At 43.7% G+C, this 13,920-nt stretch overlaps 1 protein-coding gene across 13 annotated transcripts in view; it reads right to left on the reverse strand.

The window, feature by feature from the left end:
- EIF4G3 (eukaryotic translation initiation factor 4 gamma 3) overlaps nt 1-13,920 on the reverse strand; it is a 906,783-nt gene that overhangs the window by 386,705 nt on the left and 506,158 nt on the right. For all 13 annotated transcript variants that reach the window (XM_069240075.1, XM_069240074.1, XM_069240071.1 and 10 more), the window contains one exon: nt 4,554-5,357. In XM_069240075.1, coding sequence (XP_069096176.1) covers nt 4,554-5,357 — 804 coding nt within the window. The remainder of the gene's footprint in view (nt 1-4,553; nt 5,358-13,920) is intronic.

A 13,920-nucleotide genomic window follows, 5' to 3' on the forward strand; every position in this document is an offset into this window, starting at 1 on the left:
AGGTATCAACCACTGACCCAACAACAGTCCTATAGCTAACCACTGCAGGTTATCTGAAGTCTTGTATTAAATCTGATTACAATCTGAAAGTCTCCTAGTTTTGTACCCATTGGGATTTGAGGTCCCACTGCAGAGCCTGTATAAGCCATCTGGCACGTTTAACTAGCAGGATCGCAACAATCCCAGCAGCCTCAGTGATCTGCACTAAGATCCATAGCAGAGGCTGAAATTTCGGGATCTTAGCCAAAATATCCTGGTCTCTCCACTCCCAGGGAAAGGCACAAAACCGTACTGTATGTAGAAAGGCTCTGATGAACAGGAGTATATGCAAAGGAATCGGGTTTGAATTCCCCAAGTTGACAGTAAACTCCAATGTTAGGAGGTTAGCTGTCATCTGGAGGTGGTTGGCAACTGCTTAAGCTGAACCCAAATCCTATCGCCAATCGTCGAGGTAGGAGAAGACTGGTGCCCCTGGCCTTCAAAGGTGTGCTGTGACCACCACTATCACTTCTGTGAGCACCCAAGGGGAAGTGGTGAGGCCAAAAAGGACTACTGTGAGCGGAAAATGCTCCTTGACCACAATGAACTGCAGGTAGCGCCGGTGGGCCTGCAGGATAAAGGATATGGAAATATGAGTCCTACAAGTCCAACTGCACTTTTCAGTCTCCGGGGTATAAGGAATACAGAACCTGCGCCAGCATTAGCATCTTGAATTTGTTCTTCCACAGGAGAGGCATTGAGAGGGAGGAGATCCAAAATAGTACGACGGACTATGTCTTTTGGCAAAAGGAAGTAGAAGAAGTTAACACTGAGCTCCTATTTCAGACTCCAAAACTCCCTCAATGGCCCATTTGGCCAAAGGGGCCTGCTCCTCCTGGTACAAGACAGACAAGGTGGTCCTCTGTCAGTGCCCTGATATGGTGGTAGGTGTAGTGGGTTGGAAAGAAATAAGAGGGCATAGACTTGATGTACAATTTGGATGACTCACTTGTTCGAGTTGATAGCTTGCCACCAGTGGATAAAAATATCAGATCCTGCTTCCGCCCAAGTACACAAGAGGGTAACTGTGTAGGACTCATTAAATGGTACAGAGGTTCTGTAAGGGCTTAACCAGACTGGGGTACATCAGTCAAAGCATTAGTCTTCACCTCCATAGTAGGGAGTTGTAGTGCTAATACTTTTGCCTCTCTTTGCATAATGGCAGCAAAGGAGGCCCCTTCCTCAGTTGCTGGGCCAGGTGGTGAAACACCACCATTATCTGGAGACAAATCCAGGTCACTGGCATCTTCGAGTTCTTCATACCAGTTCTCCTCATAACGCTGCTGGACATAATAATCCAATCATTTAAACTGTCTGAATCTGTGCAAAAAGACTGTGCAATATCTGGGCCCTACCACATTGTATGGGCAAAAAATCATAATCTGAGGGATTGTTAGCTGGCTACACTCTGGTGAGAGATAGGTGCAGCCACAGTGGATTCTGCTTGGAGTTGGAAAGCATAATGGGCTGCAAACAATTCCAGATGTTGGCAGTATCAGCCTTGATGCAAAGGAAACTGGCACAGCGGGTAAGCAGGAACGAAAATCAGCACCAGAGGTGGTGGTGAACCTGATGCTGGTTCAAGGGACAGAGATGGCACCAAAGCACTTTGATTTCTATTGCTTCTTCTTAGACTTATCCAAAGACTTTGACTACAACGATGATCTGCAGCAGGAAAGTGACCTTACTTTTGACTTCAACCAGTCACAGCATGGAGTCTTCCAACGTCTAGCGACACAGAGCTTTGCCTCTCACTCTCATAAGGCCATCAGATTAATCTGGGCTCATCAGTCATCACAAGACCTGAAATCGTGCTTCAGCTCCAGGCACCATAGATATATTGCGTGAGGGTCTGTCACAGACATCTGTCAGCAACAGTCCCTACATGGCTGAACCCGGTTGAAATTATGTGATATTTTCCCTTGCAAAGTGTAAAATTGTTTGGTAAAAAGGTCTTGAAAAAACACAAGTGTAGCTCTAGATCTGTGTCTAAAAGTGAGAAAAGAAAGAAACTGACGCAGGCGTAAATAAAGGTGCTTACAAAAGGCTCTGTTAGTTCCATTGTGCAACAACGTCAGTGTAAGAAGTTGCCTGTGTACTTTCCTACAGTCAGCATGGGTCTGCAAGATGTCATCTATTGGTGTGCTTGAGTAGTGCTCTAAAGGTTTCCAGATAAAGTCTAAGGCCTGGGGAATGTTCACAAGTCGATGAATCTGTGGTTAGAAGTAAGAATCAGAGTATTTACGTAATACTGGAGACAGAGCATATATTTTAACAACTAAAATGAAGAGAATGCCTATAAATGTAAGCTAGAGTCACAGATTATATATTTCCCTAATGTGGGAAGGACCAACTGAGATTATGCAGAAGAATTTCTATGAAGTCAAGCAAATAAGTTATTATTCTCACAGCTATCTGCCGTGACAACAAAGAACAAGTGCAGTGAAAATACAGGAAAAACATATCTCTATAGGAGTATTCGCTTAAAGCACAGACAAGAATAGCTATTGTACTGTAACAACTTTAACCAGAAATAACGAGAGAGATCTTGCTTACAACTACAAAGAGTTAAATTATTACTTCTACTGTTAAAACACAACTTAGCAAAAAACAAATACATCTGAAGACTCTAGACATCAAATCTAAAGAACAAAGGAGAAAACTGTGTAACTCAATAAGAACACTATTTGTACAAATCTAACGTATGAATAACCAGCAAATGCCACAAGTACCAATGTATTTTACAGCAAGCTGACAGATCTTGAAAAAAAAAATCAATATTGGGAAATGCTGCAAAGAGAGGAACATAATTCATACAATAAGTAGACTGCAACAACATCAAAAGATGTAATACTATATACCGCCCATACACTGGAGAATCAATTCAGTTTATGCATTTTTTCTACATTTAACACAAACTTCTGTGTATATTGCATCAAATGCCATATGATTACTACCACTAGGCAAAAACATCAGACCAACAAATATTTAATCAGTGAACATGAAAGTAATATCAGATTGAGAAGTGAAAGAGCATGTCATGTACAATACTTAATGGAGTATAACCACCATATAATTTCAACTCAAGTTGGAATTATTTTAAGTTTTACCTGAATGTAAATCGTGGGGGACTGGGGACAAACGTTTACTACTAGAAGTATGGGGGGTCCCAAAATTATACAGGTCCTCACGAAGAGGATTAAATGAAGGTTTTTTCAGACTAACTTTATATTATTTATAACAAGTAAAGACTACAGTGCGAGTTTGTTTGAACAGACTACAATTAAGCAATATAAGAGTGCACCTAGAATGACAAGAAAAATGGAAAAGTTTAAAAACAGCAATGTTGCTGAAATGAACATGCCTCTGAGTCACAAGCATCTTCTTACTGGAGCATTCACAAGAAAGGACTAAAGGTAATGAATACTTATTTTTGCTGATGAGGCTAGATAAATGTGCTACTCACGACTTACTTGACAGCAGAGGGCATTGACGAATGCAGAAACACTGTTAAATGAATGTCTTCCTCAATGAAGGAAATCGCCAAATTGCATTAGGCATGAGAGAAATTACGTTGTGACAACAATATATGATCTCTTTTCAATTTTGAAAATGTAATTATAATGGAAATAATACAAATAAAATTATAAAAATCACATCCAACATTTCTTTTGGAAGGTACGAAAAGTAAAAGGGCAAAATCTTACTTGATGAGCACGTCAAGAAAACAGAAAAATATAAATAACCAAAGTGATGCTTTTGAATAATGTATTTTTTGTCACTGTTAAACACAACAGCAGTGAAATCCAGCTCAGTGGAATTTATTTGATCACCCACGTAAGGATGAAATATCTTTTGAAACATGGAATGTGCTGAACGCAGATACAACTGTCTCATTTAGGATTAGGAAGAGGGTTGTCTAAATTAACATGCGTCAAAACATTTTAATGCCACATGCAGGGTATAAGGGCATGTTTGAAATGTGTGTATATGTGCACCATTGTGTGTTCAATCTGCTTGATGGCCTTCATTCACGAACAGTACCAAGTGCATTTAATGACTGGTTAGCCCCTTTCATCCTGAATTGTTCCACACACACAAGTAAGCTACACAAAACAATAAAACATATCCAGTTTTTCGGCCTCGAGTTTACCATGAATTTACTATCAGAACACCCATGCCTCCATTAGTACTAAAGGGCTTCTCTGTTGCATGGTGAAACTTTATACACTCTAGACCATTAAACAAACGAACTCCTCCTCTTCATCAGCTGTCAAAATATGTTACACTTACCAATAGAGATCCTTCATTTTTAATCCTCAGTCCTTATTTATATGCTCTCTGAAGCCACTGTGCAGTGGCATATTATAAATCCAATGATAAAATAAACCATGACATTAGATTCTGTCTGTGCTTCAAAGTTTTCATTTAAAGAATACATTTGGAAAAAAGTTGCAAATTGCGTGTAGAAAATTTTGACAAAGAATTTAACCAATGATTAAGGCCACGCTTACCTTGTACAGGACTCAGTCTAGAGTTCAAGACTAAATGCTCCGGAGTGGTTTGTGGAAGACCCTCTGCCTCCAGTTCATCGTTCTTTGGAGCTAATGTATCACAGGGGGAAGTTCTTAAGTCTTCCTCTCTTTTGAAGTCCCTCTCAGCAGTGGTAGTGAAAGGAGGCAACCCAATTGTAGTACTAGCAGCAATGATGGCAGCATTATCGTTCACAGGAGAAGGAACAGGAGATGGAGAGCTGGAAGACGCAGGCTGTACTGTAGGGCATTGTGCATAGCCTGCCTCTATAGAGGGAAAGACTTCTGGCTTCTCCACTTGGACCGTCACCAGCGTCTCATTATCTACAGTCATGTCCAACATACTGTCCATAGCAGCAGCATATTCACTAACGCCATTAAGTTCTGAAATTATAGTAGCACTAACAGTCACTGGAATATCACTAGGCACCATCATCACAAATCCTGCCTTGCATAAATCTTCCTGAGAGTCTTCAAAATCTAGAGTCTCACTGCTTTCTACACAAGGAGCTGCAGCAGGGAGTAGTCTTGCCTCCTCCGTCAATGACGTAAGTTCACAACTGTTGATAGAGTCATCAGCTGGAGGTGTGCAGCACACAGTAGCAGGTGTCAAAAGAACAGTCGCAGCAGCTATGGATGGAGCTTCAGCAGTTGCAGGAAGAGAAGGAAGCTCTGTTTTTCGGCCCAACACTACAGCTTCTGATGTCTGCCCTCTCTTTTCATTGCTGCGGTCTGGCCGAAAAGCTGGAGGAGACTTCAATACTGGATCTAGTTTTGGCTGTTCTTCTAAGGAAAGAAGAAACAAATATCACAGTAACAAGCCTACAAAAATATAGCCATCACATTTCAAACACTAGATATTTCTGCTTTCCTTTCACTGCCTCTCTTACTGGGAAAAAAAATCCAAAATATTTAGAAGTGACAGAAGGAAGAGTGGGTAAAAGAAAACATGAAGAAAACTTTGTAATAAACTGATCAGCGCTGGCATTTTTTTCACCATTGTCTTTAAATACTTAGCGAATAGCACCAATGGACTACAATGAAAATGTTACCTACCCTGTAAGCATCTGCTTGCGGCACGAGTGCTGAAGATTCACATGTGTCTCATACACCTTCCATACAGAGTTGGGCTCGGATGTGCACAACTTGTTATTCTTTGACAAAGTTTTTAGAGTAACAAGGTATAGAGACTCCTCCTATGATGGTAATGTCCATAGGCATTGGCTCCGTTGTTAGATGGAGATGGGACCGAAAGTGACAGCAGATAACCATGCATAGAAAGTAAAAGCAGTAAAGTAAGGTAAACCATCTGCAATAGTCGAAAGCTTCCAGAGAGGAGAGTGGACACAAGTGAATCTACAGCACTACATGCCACAAACATTTGGCCACAGGGTAAGTAACACTTTCCGTTCGTGGCATGTGTAGCTGTAGAAACACATGTACTGCAGACTGTGAAGCAGCTAGCCCTTTAGCAGGGGCTAACTAGAGGATGTTGTAAAAGAAAGAAAAAAAGTGGAGCACTTAAGGTGTTAGTACATCCACACAGTAGTGTTTGGTGAACGTGCGTAGACTAGGTAGCTGCCTTGCAAATGTCAACTATTGGTAAGTTACCAAGAAAGGCCATGGAGGGTGTTTTCTTGCATGTAGAATGGTGCCTGGGTGAAGCAGGAGGATATCTTTTGGCCGTGGCATAGCAGGTCTGAATACATTTGACTCGCCAGCGAGCTATCCCTGCATTAGAAATTGGACTGCCTTTTTGTGGTATAAAGTAGGTGATAAAAAATTGTCTTTAACAAAATTACTTTGCCCTGTCAATACAGTACACAAAGCCCCTCTTTACATCTAGTGTGAGAAGGGCTCTCTCTCTGCTATTGAATCTGGAGATGTGAAGAACACCAGGAGTTCAGTTGTTCGGCTGAGGTGTAAAGGAGAGACCAACTTGGGTAGAAACTTTGGGTTAACTCTAAACACTATCCTGTCGGTATGAACCTTGAAAAAAGGCTCTTTAGTTGTGAGCGCTTGGATCTCACTAACATGCCTGAGGAAAGTGATCATGACTAAAAACGCTATCTTATACAAAAGAAACTGGAGTGGGCAAGTATGAATGGGTGGAAAAGGGGGTCCAATGAGCCTTGTGAGGACAAAACTGAGGTTCCAGGATGTGTTCTGGGCAACCTGAGGGGATAAGTCTCTCAATAAAGGCCTTAGTAATGGGGACCCTCAAAAATGAAGAGTTTCCCATTCTGTAGGCATGCTGCCACTGCAGCCAAATGCAAACAAGTGTAAGTGTAAGCCAGGCCTGAGCGTTGCAAGTGAAACAGGTAGCAGATGATGTCTTGAACTGCTGGTTTTAGTGGAGGTTGAGCAACTTGGGGTTGGGGTGTCTGACTGTACCCTGATATTAAGCTGGTTGGGAGGCTTCTTGTGAGGGAATACAGACATGTCTATAAGGGTTGTGAACCAGGGTTGTCTGGCCAACAAAGGAGCTACTGGCATGAGTGTGAGGCACACCTTCTGTACCTTCTGGCCCATGAATGGAAGGCATGGGAGAGGCAGAACAGTGTAGGCAAATAACCCTGACCAGTTCATCTATAGTGCATTGCTCAAAGACTTTGGTGTGGAAAACTGGAGGCGAATCGTTGGTATTTGGCGTTTGTCAGTTGCAAGCAGATCTACATTGGGGAAATTACCAACGCTGGAAGTACAGAAGCAAGACTTGGGGGTGGACTTCCCATTTGCGGACTTGCTGATGAATCCAGGTAAGCAGGTCTGCAAAGTTGGAGTCCATTCCTGGAAGGTACTCTGTTAGCAGACGTACTCTGTGGTGGATTGTCCAATGTCACATGCTCTATGCTAACCCCGTGGACTGAGAAGAGTGTGGTCCCCCTTGTTTATGAACTCTCCCTCTAACATATAGGGGGCAGAAGGATGTTTTGTAATAAAACAGCTGGTGTTCTGAAAAAACGACCCTAACGTAAGAATACCTATGTTTCTCATGAAGTGGCAAAGATTGTGGTGTTGCACTTTACTGACAACAATATCAGGTACAGCCTTAAGCAGAGCACAGAAACGAGAATGTCCTAGTAAGAATAAAAACAGTTCCTAGACTAAAAGCGTATGAGATAAAAGAAATAAAACATCACCGCAGAATGAAGCTTCTGCTCAGAAATTAACATGAATGAATTAAATTGTTTTTAGGCTAAAGGGCACAAGTGGCAGGCCTATAGCTAAAATAGCATGCCCATAAAAAGCACACAAAAAAACTCACAACAACATGGCAGTCGCGTTGTCAGTTCTGACCAGAACTGTTTTGTGATGAATGTGTCAGATGAAAGATTTGAGAGCCAGTTGTACTGCCAGCAATTCCAGATCAGATATGATGACAGGGTGTCCAGAAGCCCTGAACAGTGAAATCCTGCAGGTGGGCTCTTCCAACCCATGAGAGGCATCCATGGTGATGGTCACTTTGGGGGCCTGGTATTGAAAAAACCTGCCCTGCAACAAGTTGTTGCTGTTCCACCACTACAGAGAGCGATGGGTGCTGGCCCAAATTACTACTAGAGCCTCTTAGAGACCCTCCTGTGAACACTGCGCATTCTTGAAGAGGGTGCATGTGTAATTGAACATGGAGATTGATGGCAATACAGGAAGCCATCATGCCAAGAGGCACATTACTGTCCTGACATTACTGGCAATTTGGCTGAAAAAGAGGCAACAGAAGCTCAAAGGCTTGGATCCTTGCAGAGTTGGGGTAAGCTCTCCCAGAGACAGAGTTTAGAGATGACCCTAGGAAAGGCTGTATTTCAAGGAGATGAAGGTGGGACCTGCTCATGTTGAGGATGAACCCGAGATTGTGGAAGAGATCTAGCGTGATCTGGATGTGGGTCAAGCACTGCTGTTTGTGCACTTTATCAGCCAGTCATCGAGGTGCAGGAATACGTGGCCGACCCTCGTCTAGAGATGAGCGACTAGCACCGCAAGGTATTTGGTAAAGGCTCTAGCTTACCCCAAAGTGAAGAACTTTGAACTGAAAGTACTGTTCACATACCACAAACCTGAGGTAGCACTGGTGCGCACGGTGGATGGGGATGTGGAACTAGGCATCCTTCACGTCGAGGGCCATTATGAAATTGCCTTGCTGCAGCAAAGGAACGACATCCAGGAGCGTGACGATTTAAAAGTACTTTGACAGGATGTACCTGTTGAGGGGCATGAGGTCAAGTATGGGCTAGAAGGACCTGTCCTTCTCGGGGATTATGAAGTACAGTGTGTACTCTCCTTTTCCATATTGGTGTAGCAGTACAGGCCCTATGGCCTCTTATTCGTACATCCTCCTGGAGGAGATGGTGATGTTCTGTGGAGAGGGAATGTTTTTAATGGGTGGGGGTTGATAGTGGGACAGTGAGTTCCAGGCAGTAGCCCTGCTATACAATGGATAGGACCTACTGAGGGAATGTTTTGTTACTGTGAGAGGAACCCCTGCAGGCGTCCTCCGTCAGGTGTTTTGTGGTCAGGGAGAGGGAGTCACTGCTGGGCAAGAGAGGCGCTCTTAACCACACTGCCTCCACCCCTATGTTAAGGGTTATTCCCCCTATAGGTACCCTTAGAGTAACTTTGCGAGGGTTGTTGCTTTTGCCTTTGGTAGGAAGTAGGGGGAGGTAGCCTTGGCCAAATTTTGAGTTGCAAAAGGACCCACAAGGCAAAGGGGACTGCAGAGCTCCCAATACCTTTGCCGTGTCCATACCATTTTTGAACTTCCACTTGAGTCCCACAGATGCGTTCCCCTTCAAAGGGCAGATAGATCAGATGCTGCTGGACTTCTGGCTTAAAGCTAGAGATACAGAGCCATGTGTGAAGGCCAATAAGAATGTTGGGATTAATGTCCCTGGGGTTTATGCCAACCAAGTCCAGAGCACACCTTATGGTGGTGTTTGAGATCGTCTGCCCCTCTGTAACGAGCACCTAGGCCTGTTGCCTGTACTGATCCGGGAGATGTTGGATCTGGTTTCCCATCTCATCCCACTGTGCTTGGTCGTATCTGGAAAATAAACCAACCAAATTGGTGAAGCACCAATGGGGGGCAGATTGAGTAGCCACTACCCCTTTCACCACAACACTGATTTTTGTTTTACTTTCTTCATCAGGTGGTGAGGCAGCCTCAGTGCATTTGCTCATTTACAGGCGGTCGAGTCTGGTAGGAACTGTTCTCTGGTGTAAAGGGGGTCAGAGGTGGAGGTCGGATACTTTTTGTCAATCCTCGGTGTGACTAGCCTGGCCTTAACAGGATCCTTAAAGACACTGTGTGGATTTGAAAATACCCTTGAGCATGGGTAAGCATTGAGTAGAACAATGGGTGTGGGAGTGTGTTTCTACCAGGAAGTCATCTTCCTCTGAGTGACGGTGTGCAAGTCTACCTTGTGGAAGGTGGCCGCCCTGTGAATGACCTTGTGATACGAGGTGGTATCATTCAGAAGGCTTGGCTGGGCAAAAGTCAGGGTCAATGTCACCTGCTGGAATGTCATAGTCATCCCAGGATCATCCTGCAGCTCAGGATCATATGGGGCACCATAAGGGTCCATATGATCTAGGGGACTACCTTATCATTACAACAAATGTGCTGACCCCTCTGGTAAAGATGGTGGAGGGGCCTGAGTGGTGGAGGCGGAGTTTATATGGAGGAGTGAGATCTTGGGTAGAGGAGGAAGAGAGATAGAAGGGCGAGAGGGTAAAGGGCTAGTGCCTCAGTCTTGCTGCTTCTTCAGCTTGGGAGGTGGTGGTAACTCTAATGCAAACTGCTTCTCTAAGGTAAGCTTCCTTTTTAAATGATTTGGCGGAAATCATGCCCATTTGCGGGTGGGTGGAAAACCTCTTCTGCCTACTGTCCAACTCTTCCTGGAGGAGGAGCAGAAAGGGGGTCTCGAGATACTCGGAATCTGCTGTGGGTGGACAACTCAGAGCTGTAGGTGGGTTTGGCTTCGAATTGCCTGAAGATCCAGACTGCTGTTGCACAGAGGAACCGGAAGACATCGAGGGCATTGCTGGCCATGAGTGAGGCCAGATTTTATGTGGCTGTTTTGCTGCTGGGCTCAGAGTCAGCATTTGCTCTGAAACTTTACGGCTCTGGCGACCATGGCTGGTATGCAGTGGCAGCCTGAAAGGCTGTTGTGCTTGTGGTGGGCACGACGACCGATCCCTGAGGGGCTGTAGCCAACCAATTGCCTTTGGGGTTGGGAAACAGCACTCAGGGTTGAAGTCTTTGGGCGTAAGCCCGGCCTCGGAGCCTTAAGAAGAACTGCCCTTTGGGCAGAAGTATGTTGGTTGCTTGGCGGATGTGGAGGCACCCGCTTTCCCTAGTCTTGTTATTGCTCCATCTTGCATGGAGCAAGCTGCCAATCATGTCGGTAGCTGAGGGTCTTCTTAGACTGGAACGCAAAGCAGGCGGGGGCAGGAAGTCTCTGTGCTCATGCAACAAGAAGAGGTTACAGACCGCATGGTGACCTTGCCATGAGTACTTAAAGTGGCTCTGTGGATGGTTCAGGAAAGGGGTGCTTTCCACTAAGGTCGACAGAACAGACACGGAAAGGGCAAAAACACAATGCTTTCTCGCAAACAGGTATGGTTGATTTGTATTGGTAATGGGCATCACCCTCCAGAAAAGTCAAGAGCCTGCAAGGCTTTTGAATGACGTGGATGTAAAAATATGCATCTTTATGACCTATGGCACACAATTAAATCCCTTGATGGTCTTGTGGGAATACCAAATTAAGTGTCAACATGTTAAATGTCTTTTTTTTATTATTTTTATTTTTTAATAGACTTGATTGTCATCCTGAGGTCTAAAATTGGACAAAATTCCTGCTTTGGACCTTTCTTTCAAACCAGAAAGTAGGAGTAAATTCAATTTCCTTTCTGGCGAATAAGGACCAGTTCCAAGGTATCTTTAATCGAGAGGGTGCCGTCTTCTAAATAAAGTTCTAGATGGCATTAAGAGGTCTTCTTTGGATAAACGGATGAAGGAAATCGTCTAAATCACAGAGAATACCCATTCTGTAAAATATTCAACACCCATCTGTTGTAACCTTTTTTCATTCTATCAGATACCTGCTGTTTCCCCACCATGGAAGTGGTGAATGGATGAGGGGATAAGGAAGCTTTAAGGAAAGCTTTCCTGTGGCAGCTGGAGTTTGCTACTTTCGTGGTCTTCCAGGTTGAAAGTATTTTTTGATTGTGATGGCACTGTTGCAGCCACTGACAGGCGTCAGCCTCCTTTTGCTGCTAACGCCTTTCGTAAGGCCTGTACATTTGCTTCTCTAGACCAGCTACTTTTATGGTTTCCAATTCAGCTTTTTATGCTGCCTTTCTTCATCAGTGTGAGTTCCAGACAAAGTGGTGCCAGAGAAGGGAAGGTTCAACATTCTTTGTGGTGCCTCTGCTGTTAAGCTTCCGTCATACCATTCAGGAGTAGTACTGCACTGTGGCTATCTTCTTGAGGGAACTGCTCCTGAAATTGCTAAAGTGTTTCTTCACAGAGACCTGCCACAGTGCCCAAATAAGACACTGGCTGTTTTCATAGTGTTTAATATTCCACAGACTTTTCAGTTAACTCTATCCATTTTCTTGCTTTCCTGAAGTGACAGATTACCCTTGACTTCCCAGGAGGCACAGCAGAGGATAGTAAAGTACATTATGTTCTTGCTGTAGCCACTATAATATAGTCAGGTGGGGTCTGCGTGTAGGAAAAAAGGGTCATGTTCAAGAGGTTTGTTCTGAAGACAAAGTGAAAATGAAGATTATGAGCAAGGGCCATGAGGCAATCTTGAGTGTCTTGCTGACCTAGAATGACGCATTGGTCTTGAACAGCAAGTAGAGATAAAACCTTGGAAAGATCATCAACATAACGGCTGCTCTGCTTCTAGAACAGGAGTTCTCAACCTGGTTCTAGACTGTCTTGGACTCCTAGTTGGAGGAACTGAACCATCTGCCAACGGCTAAAGCACAATTAGTTGAGGCAGATTTGGTGGAGGAGCCACAGATGCAGTAGGCTGAGCAGGGCAAGGAAATGCTGGTGGAACAACAGACACTGCTGTTACAAAGGCCAAACCTTGAAAATACCCCATTTCAGAAGTGTGAGAAAAGGAAGTACACAAGGTTACCCATAGTGAAACCTTCCTCAATGGTGAATACTTACTAGAATAGTTAGTGTGGAGTATGCAAAGCCCTTCCTTACAACTTGCCTGCCCATCCTTCCTTAAGATGGAATGATATACTTGCTGATGTATCCTTCAATGGTGAATGTCTCTATAGCATGCACAGCATTGTCCTAGATGTCAACGTTGTCCTTCTCAACGTCAAAGAAGTTGGGACTGAACCTACTTTCAGTGTCATTGACCTCTATCTTGTGGTCTTCTCTTCTTGTGGCATCTTTCTCTGGCTCTCCCAACCTGGGGGGTCGAACATGCAAGCTAAAGAAAATACCTTCTCTACGTCCTTCAGATCTTCTGGAGGAATCTTCCAGAAGACCTGCAGCACTGTCCTCTCTCTGTCCTTCAATGTTCTTCTGGACCTCATCTTGCAGAATCTACAGGGGGGAGACTATACGAAGAGTATAGGCAACAATACACTAGCTTGAGGGTCTGTTTACGCCTTTTTACTCTCACAGTTTTGCAACTTTTGCGAAGTAAAAAATAGTTTTTCTCTGAAAAAAATAATCTACCAGTAAGACATTAAGCAAAAGTATTTTTGTGAGGTTTGAAAAGGTTTCCAAGAGGACAAAACCTCATACAGGTGAACCTCAGTGGTTCAGGATCCTGTCAGCAGGAGCCAGGGAAAAAGAACTAGCTCAACTGCCACCTACGAGGGCATGATGGGATACTGGTGGTGTGCTGTGCCTTAAAGGAATAGCACAGTTTTCCCAGCTTTTCAGACTGCCCCCTAATAGGCCACATTGTCCCCATTTTCTATCCCCTTCTGTTAAAAAAAAATGATTTAAGTTTTATTCAGGCCCACAGGTAGTTCTAGTGGATTTAAGATTTGATTTTTTTTTTAAAGTAAATAACCAAAAAAAGGCTGATGTACCTGCCATAGGCTGTTCGGATACATTTTGTACTTTAAGAAAATAAGGCCTTTTACAAAATAAGAGTGTATAATCATAGTTGCTTATATAAGCTTTACACAAAGTGTTACAGGATCACACATGTGGGCAAAACTATTTGTCGCCTATGACTAATGATTGAGATCCCCAGAAGAGAAAATTATTTACATAACAGCCTAGCTGTTGTTCACTTAAGTGAAATCTTCAGTGCAGCTGAAAACTGTTAAACCCTACAGGAGGACCAAAAGGAGGGAGAAT

The sequence above is a fragment of the Pleurodeles waltl genome, chromosome 6, assembly GCF_031143425.1.
Source record: "Pleurodeles waltl isolate 20211129_DDA chromosome 6, aPleWal1.hap1.20221129, whole genome shotgun sequence".
Taxonomy (NCBI): Eukaryota; Metazoa; Chordata; class Amphibia; order Caudata; family Salamandridae; genus Pleurodeles; species Pleurodeles waltl.